The following is a 20,045-nucleotide window of genomic DNA, read 5'->3' on the forward strand; positions in this document are numbered from 1 at the left end:
CTCTCACATTATGGGTGGAAATTATTTTTATATAATTAAACCTAGTACTACACCAGTTTATAGACCTAATACCAGTTTATAGACCTAAAAATAGCCTAATTAGGAAATGCTACCTGCAATGACAACAGAATCTTTCTCTGATGAAAGCAGAGTAAGTAACTTAAAGCAAGAATGGGGCATCTGAGTGGCTTAGTTGGTTAAGCATCTGCCTTTGGCTCATGTCATGATCCCTGAGTCCTCAGATCAAGCCCTGCGTCAGGCTCCCTGCTAAGCAGGGAACCTGCTTCTCCCTCTCCCTCTCCCTCTGCCCCTGCTCTCTATCGCTCACTCTCTCTTTCTCTCTCAAATAAATAAATAAAATCTTAAAACAAACAAACAAAAAAATGAGAACAAAAGCCTTCATGAGGTTCCAGAGATAAATAATTTCCTTGGGAACTGTAATAGTTTTTATACTGTAACTATCCTATCCTTCTTCTAGACTGTATTGCTTGGACTTGGGCCAAGATTTTTGAAGATTTATAATATAAAATTTAACCTTTTTAAAAAAGAGATTTTATTTATTTATTTATTTTTAAAATATTTTTATTTATTTGTTTGACAGACAGAGATCACAAGCAGGCAAAGAGGCAGGCAGAAAGGGTTGGGGGAGCAGGCTCCCTGCTGAGCAGAGAGCCCAATGTGGGGCTCAATCCCAGGACCCCGAGATCATGACCTGGACCGAAGGCAGAGGCTTAACACACTGAGCCACCCAGGCACCTCGATTTTATTTATTTGTTTAACAGAGAGAGAGAGAGAGAGAGAGATCACAAGTTGGCAGAGAGGCAGGCAGAGAAAGAGTAGGAAGCAGGCTTTCTGCTGAACAGAGAGCCCAATGCAGGGCTCTATTCCAGGACCCTGAGATCATGACCTGAGCCAAAGGCAGAGGCTTATTAACCCACTGAGCCACCCAGGTGCTCCTCTTCTTTCATTTTTGTCCCTGCTCCCAGCGTTGACTCTCCGTGTATTGCTTAACTAAAAATAACTCCTGGCATAGCAGTTGAAAATTATGGCCTTCCTTCTCAAAGGAAAAGGAGTAAAATTCCAATACGCAGACTTGCTTTTCTCCAATTAAAACACACACAAATCTGACTGCAATTCATTAAGTAAGTATCTACTGAACAGATAGTACTTTTTTATGCCAAGTACGGTGCTAGGTATTGGAAGGTAGGATACAAAGATGAATAAGACAGTGCTGGGCCCTAAGGAACTAAAAGGTCTCATGGCACAGTCAATAAGTATGCAAAACATACATTGTTTACAGCTACAAAGAAGAATATGTGTGGTTTTTTTTTTTTAATATTTTAAGGTGAGGGGCACCTGGGTGGCTCAGTTGTTAAGCGTCTGCCTTCAGCTCAGGTCATAATTCCAGGGTCCTGGGATTGAGCCCTGCATCAGGCTCCCTGCTCAGCAGGAAGCCTGCTTCTCCCTCTCCCACTCCCCCTGCTTGTGTTCCCACTCTCACTGTGTCTCTCTCTGTCAAATTAATAAATAAAATCTATTTTAAAAAAGTATTTTAAGGTGGGACGCCTGGGTGGCTCAGTTGGTTAAGCAGCTGCCTTCGGCTCAGGTCATGATCCCAGCGTCCTGGGATCGAGTCCCGCATCGGGCTCCTTGCTCCACAGGGAGCCTGCTTCTCCCTCTGACTCTGCCTTCCACTCTGTCTGCCTGTACTCGCTCTCGCTCGCTCTCTCTCTGACAAATAAATAAATAAAATCTTTAAAAAAAAAAAAAAGTATTTTAAGGTGAAAGACACTTTGGTAAACTTAACAAAAGCTCACTGAAGATTATTATTATCTATGAGCTCCCTTACAGAGAATGGTTCTCATCTTCTAACACTTCTTTCTGCTGTCCATTGAAAAGAAGTACATAAACAATAGTTGATTTGTGTAAACAGAAATTACTTAACTTTTTAGTATTATATGTATTTGAAATAATGAACATTCCCTATCCAAGGAAGGATCAGCTGTAGGGCTTATCAAAAAAAAAGTAATTTCACTTCCCTATTACTCTGCCATGGGGTAGAAGAAAACAGACGTTAAGATGGAAAAAGCAGGTACATAAAGGCAGGGGGTTAGGGAAAAATATATATATATTGATTCTGTCACTGTTTTACAATGCTCCTCTTTTTATATGCTCCTCAACCAATTTCATGATCCCAAAAATACTTTCTTTAGGCATAAATGAAAAGCAAGCACAATATAAATCACTTCATTTTGTTCACTATGTCGTTATTAGCTATTATATGCCAAACTCTATGCTTGGCAATAGGAAGAAAAAAAGTAAGGGTGCCTGGGTGGCTCTGTCAGTTGAGTGGCTGCCTTCAGCTCAGTTCATGATCCAACGGTCCTAGGATGGAACCCTAAACACCACCAACTCCCCGCTCAGTGGGTAGTCTGCTTCTCCCTCTGCCCCTCCCCTCTGTTCATGCTTGCTGATGGTTGCTCTAGCTCATGAGCTCTCTCTCAAATAAATACTTTTTAAAATGACAAAAGAAAAAGAAAAAGTCCTAGTGGTATGTATCTAGTAGTACTTTGAGAACACAGAAGTCTTTGAGGGTATCTGAAACTTATCCATTAGGTAAAGACCCAAAGATTTTATAAAATAGAGTGGTACAGTCAAATAATTTTTTTTATTTATACCTCAATAAAGCTGGGGGGAAAAGACCATGAAAAATATTTTAAGATATGACTCTGGTTATTGTTAGCTTGGAGACAGGGATATCTATTATCAAGCTACTAGCAAATTATAATTATTTCCCCATACCAATCCAAGATACTATCATTCATTTCAATCTCCTACTTCAGGGACAGAAGAGGTCATCCGAGAGAAATCCCTCAAACTTTTAACCACCAAACCTAAAACATCTGTATCTAATCTTCCCATCTGCCCTGTTTTACAAGGAAAACACTACCTAAAATAAAACCCATCTCTCCACCAGCGGACCAGAGCTTTACTCCTAAACGTTAAGATTTTTCTGACCACAGCTTCAGCATTATCTGGTAGCATACTAGGAATGCAGACTATCGGGTAGCACACCAAACCAAATGAATCATAATTTGCAGCTTAGCAAGATCCCCAGGTGATTCACATCATGCACACTAAAGTTTAAAAAGCACTGGTCTTAACAGAAGCCAATCTTCTCCCACTTTCTCAGAATCCTAAACACTATGGAAATTCTCTCTCCTATCTCTTTGACCTTTAAAAGACAAAATCCCATACCCCCATTCCAATCTAACTTCTTGAAAAAGTTTTCCACACTCGCTGGCTCTATTTCTTCATATCCTACTTATTCCTGGACCCATTCAAATCTCTCCCTCACCACCACTCCACTCAGCTCTCATTAAGATCAATGTCCTTGAGAAGGTAGCTGAATCCAAAGGACGCTTTCAGTCTTCACCCTACTTGACCTCTCACCACAATTCAACACAATTGTCTTTTCTCTTTTTGAATCACTTGCTTCCTGTGTTGACATGTACACTAATGATGCAAAAGCAATGGTGGATGAAACTGCTGGCATTTCAGCATGAATCAAGGCAAGGGTACTAAACTATACTACTAGTAGCTGTAGTCCACTGCCGAGCTTTGGCATGGGGGCTGGAGGGGAAGCACTTTCACTACAGAATAACTTTGACGAAGGAAAAAAATTATTAATTTTACTACATCACAACCCTTGAATACCAGTCTTTTTAATAACCTACTACAGGTAATAGGAAGTGAGTATAAAGCACTTCTGCCTCCTAAAGAATGATGGCTGTGTCAAGGGAAAGCACTTGTTTAACTGTTGAAGAGCTCAACCAGACACTTTTTTTCATGCAACACCATTTTTACTTTAAAGAACTTCAGACAAACTGTGATTATTCAGACTTGGAAACCTGGCAAACATTTCTCAAAATTTAACAAAGTAAGCCTTCCACTACAAGGAAAACAACTGACAGTACTTATTGCCAATGATAACATTAAAGCTTTCAAGCAAAAATGACAATTTTGGAAAACTTATATCTGCTATCGTGAGCTAGACAGCTTCCCAATATTGAAACTTTTCTGATAAGATCAGTATTCATATTAAACAAATATGAGTTTGTGATACTGTAGAATGACATATGTCAATATCTGGATTATTGTATATCTCAGTAAATCCATAATCAGGGCACAATTTTACAAGCTTAAACACAGACTAAAAAAAAATCCACTCAAAGTACAAGAGAGACCAATACATTTTATGTAACAGAGTACAAGAAGCTCACTGATACGAATCACAATCCACATTATAACTAACCTTTTTTTTTTTTTTAAGAAATTTTTTTTTTAAGACTTTATTTATTTATTTGACAGAGAGAGATCACAAGTAGGCAGAGAGGCAGGCAGAGAGAGAGAGAGGAGGAAACAGGCTCCCTGCTGAGCAGAGAGCCCGATGCGGGACTCGATCCCAGGACCCTGAGATCATGACCTGAGCCGAAGGCAGCGGCTTAACCCACTGAGCCACCCAGGCGCCCCCACATTATAACTAACCTTTAAGAGACTATCACTTGTCCAGTTTTGGTAACGAATCAAAGAATATTCATAATTATGTATAAAAAATCACTACAACATTCCTCCCTTTTCCAACCACATTTGTGGAGGATGATTTTTTTCATATATTTCTGTCAAAACAGAATCCAGCAGGCTGAATGCAGAGGCAGATATGAGAATCCAGCCAAATTCCAAACTCATGATCTCAGCCCCTCAAAACTTCTTCCAGTGTTCTCTCTCACTGAATGGCATCACCATCCATTGTAACCTGAGTAATGCATGATACTTCCTTTCTCACTCTCTCATATCCAATCATTCAACAAGTTCTGACTATTTTTCTTCTTAAATCTCTCTCTCTCTACTTCTTCATACTTCTATTACTACAAACCTCTCGCTCAACCATAATCGGCAAAGCCTAGAAGAAATTGTTCTTTCTGTCCTCTTCACTCATCTATTCTATTCTCAAAAGAGCAGGTAATGTTTCTAAAAAACAAATGTAATCATACCAGTCACTCTTTTGCACTATTTCACTGCCTTTGCACTGCTCTTAAGATAAAACCAAAAGCTTTACTTCTCATAAACAGAAGACTCCATCCCCATCCAGCCCCTCCTACGCAGCACTTCAGCAAACTCCTTGTCCCAGTCACACTAGTTTTCTTTTTTCTTTTTAAGATTTTATTTATTTATTTGACAGAGAGAGATCACAAATAGGCAGAGAGACAGACAGAGAGAGAGATGAGGAGAAGCAGGCTCCCTGCTGAGCAGAGAGCCCTATGCGGGACTCAATCCCAGGCCCCTGGGATCATGACCTGAGCCGAAGGCAGAGGCTTAACCCACTGAGCCACCCAGGCGCCCCCGCACTAGTTTTCTTTAAGTTCCTCAATCATGCCCTACTTATCCCACTTCAAATTCTTTGCACATTGCCTCCTCTTCAAACACCCTTCTACCTCCTCTTCATACTTCATCCCATAAACTTGCTCATCCTTTATAACTCTAGGAAAAACCACTTCTTCAAAGGCCAGGGGCAACTGGGTGGCTCAGTGGTTAAGCCTCTGCCTTCGGCCCAGGTCATGAACTCAGGATCCTGGGATAGAGCCCCGCATTGCATCGGGCTCCCTACTCAGCAGGGAGCCTGCTTCCCCTCCACCCCCCCACCATCTGCCTCTCTGCCTACTTGTGATCTCTCTCTGTGTCAAATAAATGAACAAAATCCTTTAAAAAAAAAAAAAAGAAGAAGAAGAAAAAGAAAAAGAAAAAAAAAGCCTTCTAGTACCTAAAAAGTACTATCACTAGGGTGCCTGGGTGGCTCAGTCAGTTAAGCATCTGCCTTTGGCTCAGGTCATGATCCCAGAGTCCTGGGATCCAGCCCCAAGTCAGGCTCCCTACTCCTTTGGGAGTCTGCTTCTCCCTCTGCCTCTTTTTTTGTCTCTCATTAATGAATAAATTAAATCTTAAAAATAAAATAAAATAAAAGTACTATCCCTAATATCTCATTTTCTAGATCTTAGATTCTACCCAGAAAATAGAACATTTACTTATTTATTTTTAAAGATTTTATTTGTTTATTTGACAGAGATAAAGATCACAGGTAGGCAGAGAGAGAGAGGGGGAAGCAGGCTCCCCGCTAAGCAGATAGCCGGATGCAGGGCTCGATCCCAGGACCCTGAGACCATGACCCAAGCCGAAAGCAGAGGCTTAACCCACTGAGCCACCCAGGCACCCCAAAATAGAACTTTTAAATTATACTATCTGAAGAGATAGGAGGCAGGATCTATAAGCGCCTAGGATTTACCTATTTATAATAACATGTACAATAATCATCCATTTTAATGTGAATGCAAACTCATTTGTAACTCATTAAATTTATAACATATTAAATTTAACCCACTAACATATCACAGATGAAAGCAAAAACTCACCTTGAACTTGACTTTTATTTTTTAGAGCATTACCCTGTAAGTTCAGGAATTAATAGGAAATATCACAGCTTCATAGAAAATATACATTCCATAACTTCAAAAAGACTGTCAAGACTCTTCAAAAAATGGAGAGTCACATATAATACTATACTAAAGGAAAAGACTTAACCATTAAGTGAAAAGCACTATGCTAGGGATTTCACATCTATCATCCCTTTTAATCTTCACAAAAACTGAACCTGAATCTATCCCATCCCAAAGGCCATTATTCTACCACACCATCTGCCTTTCCTAACTAAAGAGACATGTAACTATTAATACAAGCTAATAAAGGAAATACATATCTGAACATATAGACATCTTCTGCTTTATTCAATATAAATAAGGACTGCTTGCTAGTATCTTAGGAATCAAGTTGGTACGGGAAATTTTCAAAAATTCAAATTTCAATATTCAAAATATGCACATCATCTTGCTTTTCCCCTATCCTGTTTCTTGACTCTTGCCAAGAATTTTAAAAGACTCTCCAAAATCAATCAGCTTCACAAAATAAAGTCCCAAAATAAAATTCAAAATTAGAAATGTAGTATTAAGTAGGTAGCCCACTTTAACCAAATCACTTTTCATATACATTCTTTCCTTTAATCCTCACAAGGAACCTACTGCTATTCTACACAGAAAGAAACTAAACTAAGGCTCTCAAAGGCTAAATTAAGACGTAGTAGACCAAGAATCCAAGAACATGAACCCAGGTCTCTGATGCCACAGCCCATTCTTTCCACCTCACCAAGCTGCCTCTGGTTTAAGGGACTCAAAACAAGTCCCCTTGGTGGGGACCATAGAACAGAGAGCAAACTAAGCGTTTTTTAAAAAACTATTACAAATTTAATCAAAGATCTCTTTTTTGATAGACAAATTACTGGTATGCTGCTTGAAATAGCGGTAACCATTCCAATTTGAAAATAGTCTTGTTATCTTAGTAAATAAAAAATATAAATCATATCCGACTTTAATTTCATCTTTCGTAACACTGTATTGTATCAAATATAAATAAGCCTAGAAGGGAAAATGGAAAGAACAAGTTATGTTAGGATGGTAGGATTTTATATACGGATGTTTTTTATTTTAAAAATTTCCTTTAAGGACACCTGGGGGTTCAGTTCATGATCCTGGAGTCCTGGATAGAGTCTCACATCTGGCTCCCTACTCAGCAAGGAGTCTGCTTCTCCCTGTGACCCTCCCCTGCTCATGCTCTCTCTCACTCTCTCTCTAATAAATAAATAAAATCAGTAAAAATAAATAAATATTTCCTTTAAAATTGTTTTAATCGGTAACACCTTTTTTAAATGCCACTACAAATAACTACTGTATATTAGTACTTAGTAAAGGTACAAAACAATCATTACTTTGATTGGCAAGTATAATTTCTTATTTTTTTAAAGATTTTATTTATTTATTCAACAGAGAGAGACAGTGAGAGAGGGAACACAAGCAAGGGGAGCGGTAGAGGGAGAGCAGGGAGCCTGATGTGAGGCTAGGACACTAGGATCCCAGGACGCTAGGATCCCAGGACGCTAGGATCATGACCTGAGCCAGAGGCAGATGCTTAACGACTGAGCCACTGAGGTGCCCCTATTTATCTGAAAGAGAGAGAGAGAGAGACAAAAATAGCCACAGAGAGAACAAGTGAACACAAAGTGAGCACAAGCAAGCCCAAGAGGGGAAGGAGGAGAAGGAGGCTCCCCACCCAGCAAGGAGTCTGATGGTGGACTCCATCCCAGGACCCTGGAATCATGACCTGAGCTGAAGATGGACACTTAATGGACTAAGCCAACCAGGCGCCCCAGCAAGTATAACTTTTAAAAAACCAAAGTAGGGGCCCCAGGGTGGCTCAGTGGGTTAAAGCATCTGCCTTCAGCTCAGGTCATGATTCCAGGGTCCTGGAATGGAATCCCGCATTGGGCTCTCTGCTCAGCGGGGAGCCTGCTTCCTCCTCTCTCTCTCTGCCTGCCTCTCTGCCTACTTGTGATCTCTGTCAAATAAATAAATATATAATCTTAAGAAAAAAAAAAAGGTAATTCTCAGGTAATGAAGACCCTCCAATGAAATCTGAGAATACTCAAAAATCTATTTCACTTTTCTATGAATCCTGCTAAAATAAGTATCAACGGGGGGGCGGGGGGGGGCTATTATTATGCATTCAAAGTTTTTGTGTTTTTTTTTTTTTATAAAGATTTTATTTATTTATTTGACAGAGATCACGAGTAGGCAGAGAGGCAGGCAGAGAGAGAGAGGAGGAAGCAGGCTCCTGCTGAGCAGACAGCCTGATGCGGGACTCGATCCCAGGACCCCGAGATCATGACCTGAGCCGAAGGCAGCGGCTTAACCCACTGAGCCACCCAGGCGCCCTCAAAGTTTTGTTAATAACAAAAACTAGGTGACATGAGTGGGCCACCAATAAACTGTAACTTGGGGTAGGGGGATGGGGTAACTGGGTGATGAATCACTAAATTGTACCCTTGAAACCAGTACTATAGGGCGCCTGGGTGGCTCAGTGGGTTAAGCCACTACCTTCAGCTCAGGTCATGATCTCAGGGTCCTGGGATCGAGTCCCACATCGGGCTCTCTGCTCAGCAGGGAGCCTGCTTCCCTTCCTCTCTCTCTGCCTGCCTCTCTGTCTGCTTGTGATCTCTCTCTGTCAAATAAAGAAATAAAATCTTTAAAAAAAAAAAAAAAAAAAGAAACCAGTACTATACTACAAGTTGACTAATCTGAATTCAAATAAACTCTTAAAAGAAAACAAAAATAAAAAATAGTGAATTTTAAACTTTATAAGGATTTTTATCCTAAGATTTTTACTGTTTTAATGGGATTTACAACTAAGAATTATTAACTTTATTAATTCATCTTCATTAATTATTCATTCAAAAATGAAGACAATTAAAAAATGCTTTGTCAATTTAGAGGCGCCTGCGTGGCTCAATCCATTAAGCAGCTGCCTTTGGCTCAGGTCACCATCCCTAGGTCCTGGGCTTGAATCAAGCCCCATGATGGGTTTCCCTGCTCAGCTTCTCCCTCTACTTCTCTCCCACCACCATCCACTCATACTCGAGCGCATACTCTCTCTCTAATAAATAATCTTAAAGAAAAAAAAATACTTTGTCAATTTTATAACAGCTTTTATTGCCACCTCAAAGAAATTAAGATAATTATACAAAGTTTTAAGTCAACATCTCAAACATTTTCTAATTATCTCAAAATGGCATCAAAATACAGAAATCTGAGTTTTCATTAACTATCAGAATTCAAAATTGTAAATAAGTAATATAAAATAAACAGTAAAAGTATTCAGAAGAATGGTTAATCTAACCAGGCAAGTAATCATGTAAGAGGAAAAACAGCATTAATAGCCAATCTAGTAATGAATTCTTTTACATTTTCACAATTCTTTAATTCTTTAATGTAGAATTCACACAAATTCTACATTAAACCTCTGAATAAAATTGTTTAAACTCCAAATTTCAAAATCTGTTTCTACTATTTCAAAAATATGCTATTATGAGTAACATCCGATTTATACCCTCCAAACTCAAATTTACAAAGCAATCATTTGCTTTAAGGAAAGTACGATGTCATATGAGTTAATACTAATGAAGAAAGGGGGATCTGAAAACTGTTCATCATCTTCTGTATCATGTTTATTTCAAGTTAATTTCTTGGTACAGAAACAGGTCCCTTTAAAGAAGTATTTGTATTTTCCCAGTTCATAATGTATTTTGAAAATGAATCAAGCAAGCTATGGGTTAAATTTAGTATTCCCTAATTCCATTCATTCAACAAACATACATTTGTGTCATCACTATTATCATTATAGGAATTACTTCACCTACCAATGTCGATTTCTCAGAAAAGTGTAAATGCAAAACTGCAGACACTTCTAAAAAGATAAATTTAAAACTCACTAGAGAAAAGTCTATACAAACTGAAGTCAGCAAATGGCTGAAAACAGATGTCACCACAGCAACCCCAAAAGAAGAGGACGAAGGGATGTACTTACGTTTCAAAACAACGATCCACGTTGTCAGACATCAAAAGCAGCATGCATAGCTGTTCCAGGGCTATTAGTTGCATGTCCCTTTCATCTCCCTGTCCCATCTGCAGCCACTCCAGCAATGTATCAGGATCCACATCTGCCATGGTTTTTTAAAAGCCTCTTTGCTTAAATTAAAAAAGGAAAAAGAAAAAGTCCTTTAAATATCCAGGACTGGGCGCCTGGGTGGCTCAGTGGGTTAAGCCGCTGCCTTCAGCTCAGGTCATGATCTCGGGGTCCTGGGATCGAGTCCCGCATCGGGCTCTCTGCTCAGCAGGGAGCCTGCTTCCTTCTCTCTCTCTGCCTGCCTCTCCATCTACTTGTGATTTCTCTCTGTCAAATAAATAAAATCTTTAAAAATAATAATAATAAGGGACGCCTGGGTGGCTCAGTTGGTTGGACGACTGCCTTCGGCTCAGGTCATGATCCTGGAGTCCCGGGATCGAGTCCCTCATCGGACTCCCAGCTCCATGGGGAGTCTGCTTCTCTCTCTGACCTTCTCCTCGTTCATGCTCTCTCTCAAGTAAATAAATAAAATCTTAAAAAAAAAAAATAATAATAATAATAAATAAATATCCAGGACTGATCAACTAGGGTTTAAAAATTTTTTTTACATCAGCTAAAACCAAATGTTCCTGGTGTTCTCCTAGGAATTAGAAAAGACTTGTAAGTATGTTTGAGAGAGTACTTTAATGCAGTTTTTCAGCTTTATTTCTTTAAAGTTCATGTATCATACTAAATAAAAACCAGTTTTGCATTAGAGTATAAGCTGATTAGGTTGCTACTTAACTGGAAACCAGAGCTGTCTCTGTCAAACACAGTCAAACTTTAGATCCCACTACTGCTGTCACCAATGTCGGTGCCAAAAGGCAAAGAACACCTTACTAAAGGTTCTTTTTTTTTTTTTTCCAACAAAGTTCTTCCCCCCTCCTTCACTAACTGATCTTCAGATAAGTGTTACATTCAGTATTTTGAGATTCTAAGCACTGTGTCCACTCCCCCTCCAAATTAAGTTTCTGCTTTAAAATGATCTCCCAATTCCACAAATTCTGCTGAATTCCCAATTTACCTACTGCTTCTTAAGACGTCCACATACAAACAATAATTAGATACAAGTTGTATCTATGAATAAAGGCGTGGTTAAGAATTCTGGCAGTCTTGGCAACTCTTAAAAGTTTAAAAAAGAAATGCTAAAAGTAAATGCAATGGACTAACACCTTACGGATCCGAATACAGGCCACTCTATGGCCCTCTTTCCCCATTCTCACAGAATGAGGCAGTTGGCTAAAAAATTATAATACAAAATAGAGAAGCAACCCCAAGAGTCAAGTCATTACAAAAGCCCGTAGGCTCCCTGACGGAAGGACAGCTTTGGATCCCAGGTAACCCAGCTGCAAGTGTGTGAATCCAGCCACGGGTCCCGGTGGGCACCCAACGGCGGCGGCCAGAGGGATGACCCAACACTCCGGGCCCAGCCGAGCCCCGCGCCGGGAGGCGCAGGCACCGCGCTCTGGTTTCTTGGCACCAAACCCTGCTAAGTTAGCTACCTGTGTCTAGGAGGGGGAAGTTCTGGAGGAGAGACAGCAAGCCTCAGTGCCCAGAGCAGGCCGCCGGGCCGAGCAGGGCGGAGGGTCTCTCGGGAGCGGCGCCCGGAACTTCGAGGCTCGGGGGGACGTCCCTGGCCCGACGGGGAGGCGAACCTTTCTCAAGGGCAAGGGGGGCCCGCCTTGGGCTCCGGCTCGGCCAAGCCAGGCTCCGGCTCGAGCAAGCCGGGCCCCGCCGCGGGCAGGGCCGAGGGAGGGGAACAAAGGGGCTAAGCGGGTTAGTCGGCAAGCAGCCCAGCCGACCTCACCCGGAGCCGGGGTCTCGCTCTCCGCACGCTGCCGGGCATCCGGGATCCCGGCCCCCAGGCCGGGCCCTTCCGACCGCCTGAGGTTCTTCCGTCTCCCCGTCCTTCAAGCTCTTACCCGGGCTTGTCGTCCCAAACCGCTCCGGTCCAGCTCCGAGCAGGCCGCGGGCAGAGCCAGGCCCGGCCGCGGCCCTCGAGTTACCAGGAAGCCGCAGGCCGCGCAGGTCGAGCCGGGCAAGCGGCACAGGAAAAGCCGCGCCTTGTCCCTCCCCTTCCTCCGCGGGGACCTGGTAACAGGGAAGCGAGAGGTTCCCCCGACCGGCAGCAGCCAGCGCACGTCCGGTCCCCGGCACGCGGCTCCTCAGGCCCGCAGCTCAGAGGCCCGCGCGGTGCTGCCGGCAGCAGCGGGGGGTGGCCGCGTCCTTCGCGATCCTGGAGGGGGAAGGGAGGAGGGTCGGGCGAGAGCGGGGCGGGGAAGCTGCGGAGGGCAGCCGAGCTCGGCGGAGGCGGAGCAAATCGACTCTCCCGGCAGCGACCCCACCGGCCGCCAGGTGGGGCGCTGCTGAGACCGGTCGGCCGGCGGCGTGGTAGCCCCAACCTGGGAAACCCGGCGGCCGGACGCGTGGCCCTCGGTACCAGGACGCTCTGGCCCTGCGGGCCTCAGACTCCCCTGTCAGCTGTCGCTTTTCGGTCGTGCACCCGCTCCCAACACCCCCGCACACTGGTGCACGCACGCTCAGCCTGTTTTGCACCGTGCCTACACACTTAGCGTGCTGCTGCTGTTAGGCCCCCACGCTACACGTCATAGCTGTGGCCAACCTGTCCTTGCCGAGCCCCCCGCCGCCTGGCGGCCCGTACTGCGCCACGAGCTCCTCTCCTCCCCGCGCGGCAGCCTTACTCGCGCACGGAAGTGCGTCGCAGGAGCAAAAGCACCCCCATGGGGTCTTAGGAGGCAAGCCGCCCGCCCGCAGTTCACCAGAAGGAAGACCTTTCCCCACAACCCTGGTAAGTAAATATTTTCCAGCAGTATCTCCATTGCAGTGATAAGAGAACTGAGGCTCCATAAAAAGCGTAAATTCAGGCCCAGTGACGTCCCGGTAAGCGGCACCGCTAAGAGTGTGCTTTTGACTCTTTTTCCTGTGGGTTGTGGTCTCGAGTACATCTGTGGTTATTCCCGTCAAACGTTTTGTGTTTCACACCCTTTAAAAATAAAATGAGTCTTCTTATAAGACCTATTTGGAGATTTTTAGGATGTAGTTCATTGGAAATGTGAATAGCTTTTTTTTTTTTTTTAAGATTTTATTTATTTATTTGACAGAGGTCACAAGAAGGCAGAGAGGCAGGCAGAGAGAGAGAGGGAAGTGGGCTCCCTGCCAAGCAGAGAGCCCGATGCAGGGCTCGATCTCAACACCCCGGGACCAGGACCTGAGCCGAAGGCAGAGGCTTTATTTAACCCACTGAGCCATCCAGGCGCCCCAATATAGCTTTTTTTAAATAAAGAAACGAATCCCTTGGTTTCTGAGATAAGGAAACCCATACCTCAGTCACTTTCACTGTACTCTCCCCTTTTCATCTTTCATGACCAAAAATGAATATTACATAATAGTATTTGAGTTGTGTTCCTTTAAGCAATCTTCACATGCTGGAAGAACCAGTATTTTGGAAATTACAGATTTGCACTTCAAATACATATAGGCACAGATCCCATTGTCACAGGTCATGGTCCCTAGGTCTCCCGTTAACAGTTCAAATCAAGAGAAAAGGGTAGAGGATTCTACTATCTTGTCACAACTACAACACATGACAGTAATTGTTTGGGAGATATGACTATGACGTGGAGCTGCCAATAAAATCTTCAAGGAGGAAGGTCTTTCTGGACTTTGAAGAATGGGTGAAATATGGACAGTGCAAGGGAGGGGGACGAATACAGCCAGAGTCTGGTATTGTCTGACAAAGGAAAGAGGAACTGTGCCCCAAGCAAAGATTCTGCATTAAGCAATGAAGTGGGGAGAAGGTGGGAACTGGAGCAAGCAGGGCCTTGAATGCCAGCTGCAGAATTTAGGCTTAGATAAGTAACAAGTTTTGGATTTAAACACTGATGAGAATAATTAGAGTCTTAGAAAGATTGATGGAAGGCTAAAAGGAGCTACGAAGACAAAACAGCTGGGAGGTTGCTGAAATCCTCCAATGGTGGAGGAAGGAAGGGCCAATAAATCTAACAATTATTTTTAAAAAGATATATCAGAATTTAAATATTAACTTCAATTCTTTTTTATTCTTTATTTTTTTAAAGATTTGTATTTACTGAAGACAGAGCGAGAGTGAATGAGAGAGCACGAGCAGGGGGAACAGCAGGCAGAGGGAGAAGCCAGCAGAGGGAGAAACAGGCAGAGGGAGAAGCAGACTCCACTGAGCAGAGAGCCCTAAGCCCCAGGGATTAGTCACCTTAAGCTAAACTTACCGTCCTGTTTTTTAACTTTTAATTTTGAAATAAGCTTAGACATTAAAAAAAAAAGTTGCAAATAAAATTAAGAGTTCCTATATATATATATATCCCTCATGCAACTTCTCTAAATGTTATTATTGGGATGCCATAGTTGAAGTAAGTGAATTTCAAGAAGGCATTTGACAATATTTCCTTTAAAATCTTAGGTTCAAGGTGCTCAGTTGGTTATGCATCTGCCTTCACCTCAGGTTATGATCTGGGTCCTGGCATCCAGCCCTGTGTTGAACAACACAACATGCTCCAGGTGGGGTTCCCTACTCTCCAGGGAGTCTGCTTCTCCCTCTCCCTCTGCCCCTGCTCCTCCCGTACTTCATGTGTGCACTTTTGCACACTTTTGCGCTCTCTCAAAGAAATAAATTAAAATCTTTCTATTTGTTTATTTGACAGAGAGAGAGAGAGAGAGATCACAAGTAGGCAAAGAGGCAGGCAGAGAGAAAGGAGGAAGCAGGCTCCCTGCTGAGCGGAGAGCCTGAGGTGGGGCTTGATTCCAGGACCCTGGGATCATGACCTGAGCCAAAGGCAGAGGCTTAACCTCTGGTTAACCTCTGCTCTGGTTAACCACTGAGCCACCCCAGTGGCCCAATAAAAAATCTTTTTAAATATTTTTTTAAAATATTTTAGATATAAATATGTTCATTCTGTACTATAAAATTCACTTTTGATTTTCATTTTCTTAATATTGCCTTCTTTTTTTTTTTTTAAGATTTTTATGTATTTACTTAACAGAAAGAGAGCCGAGCATGGGGATCTGCAGGCAGAGAAGAAGGAGAAGCAGGCTCCCACTGAGCAAAGAGCCTAATGCAGGGCTCAATCCCAGGACCCTGGGATCATGACCCAAGCTGAAGGCAGATTCTTAACCAAGTGAGCCACCCAAGTGCTCCATATTGCCACTTTTTAAATGAAAAATATTAAAATTCTTATTTTATTGTTGTCAGATAAAGTTGTATGGTGAAGTCCTGGTTACCTGAACAACTATACCCAGAGAATGTTACTTAATGGACAAATAACTCCTTGGTGAAAAGTTTGTAAGATGCCAGGGCCTTTGTGTTGGCCATGTACTGTTGGACAATTTTATCTAACTAACTTCTTTTTTTTAAGATTTTATTTATTTATTTGTCAGAGAGCACAAGCCAGGGGAGCAGGCAAAGGGAGAAGCAGGTTCCCTGCTGAGCAAGAAGCCTGATGCAGGACTTGATCCCAGGATTCTGGAATCATGACCTGAGCCAAAGGTAGACACTTAACCAACTGAGCCAGTCAGGCATCCATATCTAACTGACCTGAACAAAAAATTTGAGGGTATGGATGATACGTTGTAGTATCTGATGAAGATTCAAAAATATTGCCACATAATGCAGCACTGAGACAAAAATGAACAAAATTATTTTAGTAAGTCTGAATATTAAGGAAAAAATATATTAAAAGATTGAAGAAAAACTGCCTTCGAAGTTTAGGGAACAAGCAATTAGCACTTCAGTTTACTGCATACTCTGCATGAGCCAAAATGGAGGCTTAGGATGGTTACCACCCTCCTAACTCAAGGCAAAAAAGACTACACTCCTCTGTTCTGCTCTGACCTCATTTGAAGCACTGTTTTAGGCTTAGGAATCAGTTAATTAACATGGAGAAGCTGCAACATGCCCAAGGAGGGTAAAACAGTTGAATGGACTGGACTGTTTTGCCTGGAGAAGTGAGGACGTGGGAACATGACTATTACCTTCAATTGTTTCATGACCTGTCCTATGGAAGAGGGAGCCAACCTAGCATGCCACACAAAACAGCAGAACTAATAATACAATAATATTAATAGCTGACATTTTTAGATATTTAATATATGATACACATTTTACATCCATTATCTTGTTTACTATAATTAGTCAATGAGGGCTTTAGTTTCTATTATTATCCTTGTCTTACAGAATAGTAAAACAAGGCTCAGAAAGACCAAGGTCACACAGGTAATACGTCAAAGTAGTTAATACCCTTAGTGAAGTAATAGTTGTAATACATTTAGAAGAGTGTTAGGACATGATAAATGTCTAATAAAGTCTAGCTGCAATAATAACAAATAGTACTATAATTATACTTAAGTATTATTATTATTATTATTATTGTATTGACAGGCTGATGACTCTCAGCCTTGGCTACACATTGAAGTCTCCTAGAGCACTTTAAAAAATACTGATGGTTGGATCTTACCTTTAGAGATTCTGACTGAAGTAGTCTGAGATATGGCCTGATCATCTGACATTTTAAAGATTTATTTAGGGATGCCTGGATGGCTCAGTAGGTTAAAGCCTCTGCTTTCGGCTCAGGTCATGATCCCAGAGTCCAGGGATCGAGCCCCGCATCGGGCTCTCTGCTCATTGGGGAGCCTGCTTCCTCCTTTCTCTCTGCCTGCCTCTCTGCCTATATGTGATCTCTGTCTGTCAAATAAATAAATAAAATCTTTAAAAAAAAACAAAAAAGATTTTAAAAATATAGTCTAGTCTGTTAAAAAAATAAGTTCCCCAACTGAATCTAATGTGCTGCTAAGGTTGAGAACTACTGGCCTAGGTTTTTGCATGGATAATCTCCAACAATTCTTCTAATATCCATCTGATTAGGTATCTGTGGTTATCCTACTTTACATATAAAGAAAATGAGGTCTGGAAGGATTAAATAGTTTGCCAAGTTCACCAAGTTAGTAAAATGGGAACTGATTTGCACACATTTGCTCAGCCAACTCTCATGTGTATAGCCTTTTTACCATACCACCTTTTAATAATTGAAGCTGGTAGAGCAAAGAAAAATGTATTGCCTCATGAAGTAATAACTCCCCAACACTGGAAATATTATAGAAGAATCTGGATAACAGGGGTGCCTGGGTGGCTAAGTTGTTGGGTGGCTGCCTTTGGCTCTGGTCATGATCCTGGAGTCCTGGGATCAAGTCCAGCATCGGGCTCCCTCCTCAGCAGGGAGTCTGCTTCTCCCTCTTACTTTTCCCCTCTCAGGTTCTCTCACATTCTCTCTCTTTCAAGTAAATAAATAAAATCTTTTTAAAAATGAATGAATGAATGAATGGATGGAGTCTAAATAATAAGTCAGGGATGGCACAGATGACTACACTGTTTTTGTTTTTGTTTTGTTTTCAGCGTGAAGGAAGATAGAATACGTTATCTCTCTCTCTCTCTCTTATTTTTAAGTTTTTTTATTTATTTAAGTAATCTCTACACCCAATGTGGGGCTTGAACTCACAACCCAGAGATCAAGAGTTGCATGCTTTCCCTCCTGAGCTAGTCAGGCACCCTAGGTTATCTTGAATATTCCTTCAGACTCTAAGAGCCAAAGAGTTGAAGGACTAGGTTTGAGAACTAGACCTGTCCTATACATAGCTGTGAGAGCAAAAAGTCACCTAACTTGTCTGCACATTTTCTCTTGCATAAAATAAAGATAATGCTTATGCTAACAAAGATCATTTATCATATATATTAAATAATATTGGAGAATTAAATTTTTTTGTTAAAGTCTTTTGTTAACTGTAAAGCTTTATAGAAATCCGTTTTATGGTTTTTAAATTTTTTTTTAGTATTCTTTTTTTTTAATTTTTTTATTTTTTATAAACATATATTTTTATCCCCAGGGGTACAGGTCTGTGAATCGCGAGGTTTACACACTTCACAGCACTCACATAACACGGTTTTTTAACTTTTTTAAAGTAAGCTCTATGTCCAACGTAGGGCTTGAACTCACAGCCCTAATAACAAAAGTCACGTGCTCTACTGACTGAGCCAGCCAGGCACCATTACAGAAATCACTTTTAACTTGAGATGGCTAATGATCCTAAAGCCTCCCTCATATCACAATGCTCCTTTGTTTACAATGTCCAAAGGCTCCCCATTGCCCAAAAAACAAACTTAAGAGTCCTTAGCATGGTGTTCAAGACCATTAGCAAACTAATTCCAATTAACCTCAATGTTCTCTTCCAGCCACTAACTCTACCTAGGGTTCCAGCCAAATTTCATTTCCTACTATTTCAAAATGGCCACACTCTTTCATAGTTACAGCTTCTCAGAAATTGAGAGAACCCAGGGATACTCCCATTTCCAATTAAAAGTTGAAGAAATGCCCAAACAGACATTTTTTGTAGCATATTTGAAATGTTTACATCTAATGATGCTTTTGATACATAAAAAGCATAACATCATATAACTGTTATTCATAAGGTAAGATTTATTTTTAAAAATTAATTCATTAATGTCAGTCAGTGGGATAAGAGTTTAAATTTGAATGATATCTCCATTTCTGACCTGTGGATCAATCTCAGTTAACTGTATATATTGAAGGTACTTCATAAAAGTAGGGCCTTTCCCTATTTCCCAAAAAGGGAACAGTGATCTCTTCCATTTCCCAAAAAGGAGCCCTCTTCACACTTCTGTGCTTCTCCAAATGGTCTTCCTAATGTCTGGCTAGCTCCAACAGAACATTTGAGTTTTAGCTCACATATCATTTTTGAAGCCTTTCTGACCTACCATTCATAACCTCCTTGATGTTCTCAGTGTAGTTGACAATATTACGTGGTAAGTATTATCATGGAGGAAGATAAGGGAAGTGTTCACATCTACCTTCTTCTAGACTTTTATGTAGTTCATGGAAGATGAAGTCCGTGACTCACTGTACCTTTTGCTGTGTCTGGTACATAGCAATTCCCAATGGCCATTCTTCTTCTTCTTCTTCTTCTCCTTCTTCTTCTTCTTCCCCTTCTTCTTCTTTTTCTTCTTTTTTTAAGGTTTATTTATTTGAGAGAGAGTGAGTGAGCATGAACCAGGGGAGGGACAAAAGGAGAGGGAGCAAGAGAATCCCCAAGCAAACTCCCTGCCTATCACTACCCCTATTCGAGGCTTGATCCCAGGACCCCGAAATCACCTGTGCTAAGTCAGGCATTTAACCAACTGAGCAACCCAGGCACCCCCCTCAGTGGCCATTATTCTTGTATTTTGACATGAAGGTGAAATATTAACAGGTAAACATATCCTGGTTTCTTGGGACATATATTCAGGTATGGTCAGTTGCCTTCACAAGATCTTCTGTTTTCATCAGGGCTTTATTCTTTTACTTGAATAGTCTTGTGATAGGATTTCATATTTTAATTTAAAA

General features: G+C 41.5%; 2 protein-coding genes across 7 annotated transcripts in view; one reads left to right on the plus strand and one right to left on the minus strand.

Moving 5' to 3' along the window:
* Positions 1-12,663, minus strand: part of HECTD1 (HECT domain E3 ubiquitin protein ligase 1) — a 99,001-nt gene extending 86,338 nt beyond the window's left edge. For all 6 annotated transcript variants that reach the window (XM_004755146.3, XM_004755144.3, XM_004755143.3 and 3 more), the window contains exons 1-2: positions 12,525-12,663; positions 10,525-10,685 (exon numbers count right to left, since the gene is read on the minus strand). In XM_004755146.3, the coding sequence (XP_004755203.1) occupies positions 10,525-10,664 (140 nt within the window). In that variant the 5' untranslated portion in view covers positions 10,665-10,685; positions 12,525-12,663. The remainder of the gene's footprint in view (positions 1-10,524; positions 10,686-12,524) is intronic.
* Positions 11,411-20,045, plus strand: part of LOC101670023 (translation initiation factor IF-2-like) — a 68,362-nt gene continuing 59,727 nt past the window's right edge. The window contains exons 1-2 of the mRNA XM_045067730.1: positions 11,411-11,416; positions 12,115-13,411. Coding sequence (XP_044923665.1) covers positions 11,411-11,416; positions 12,115-12,972 — 864 coding nt within the window. The 3' untranslated portion in view covers positions 12,973-13,411. The remainder of the gene's footprint in view (positions 11,417-12,114; positions 13,412-20,045) is intronic.

Source organism: Mustela putorius, unplaced genomic scaffold (genome assembly GCF_011764305.1).
Source record: "Mustela putorius furo isolate JIRA1106 unplaced genomic scaffold, ASM1176430v1.1 tig00003898_pilon_pilon_pilon, whole genome shotgun sequence".
Classification (NCBI taxonomy): Eukaryota; Metazoa; Chordata; class Mammalia; order Carnivora; family Mustelidae; genus Mustela; species Mustela putorius.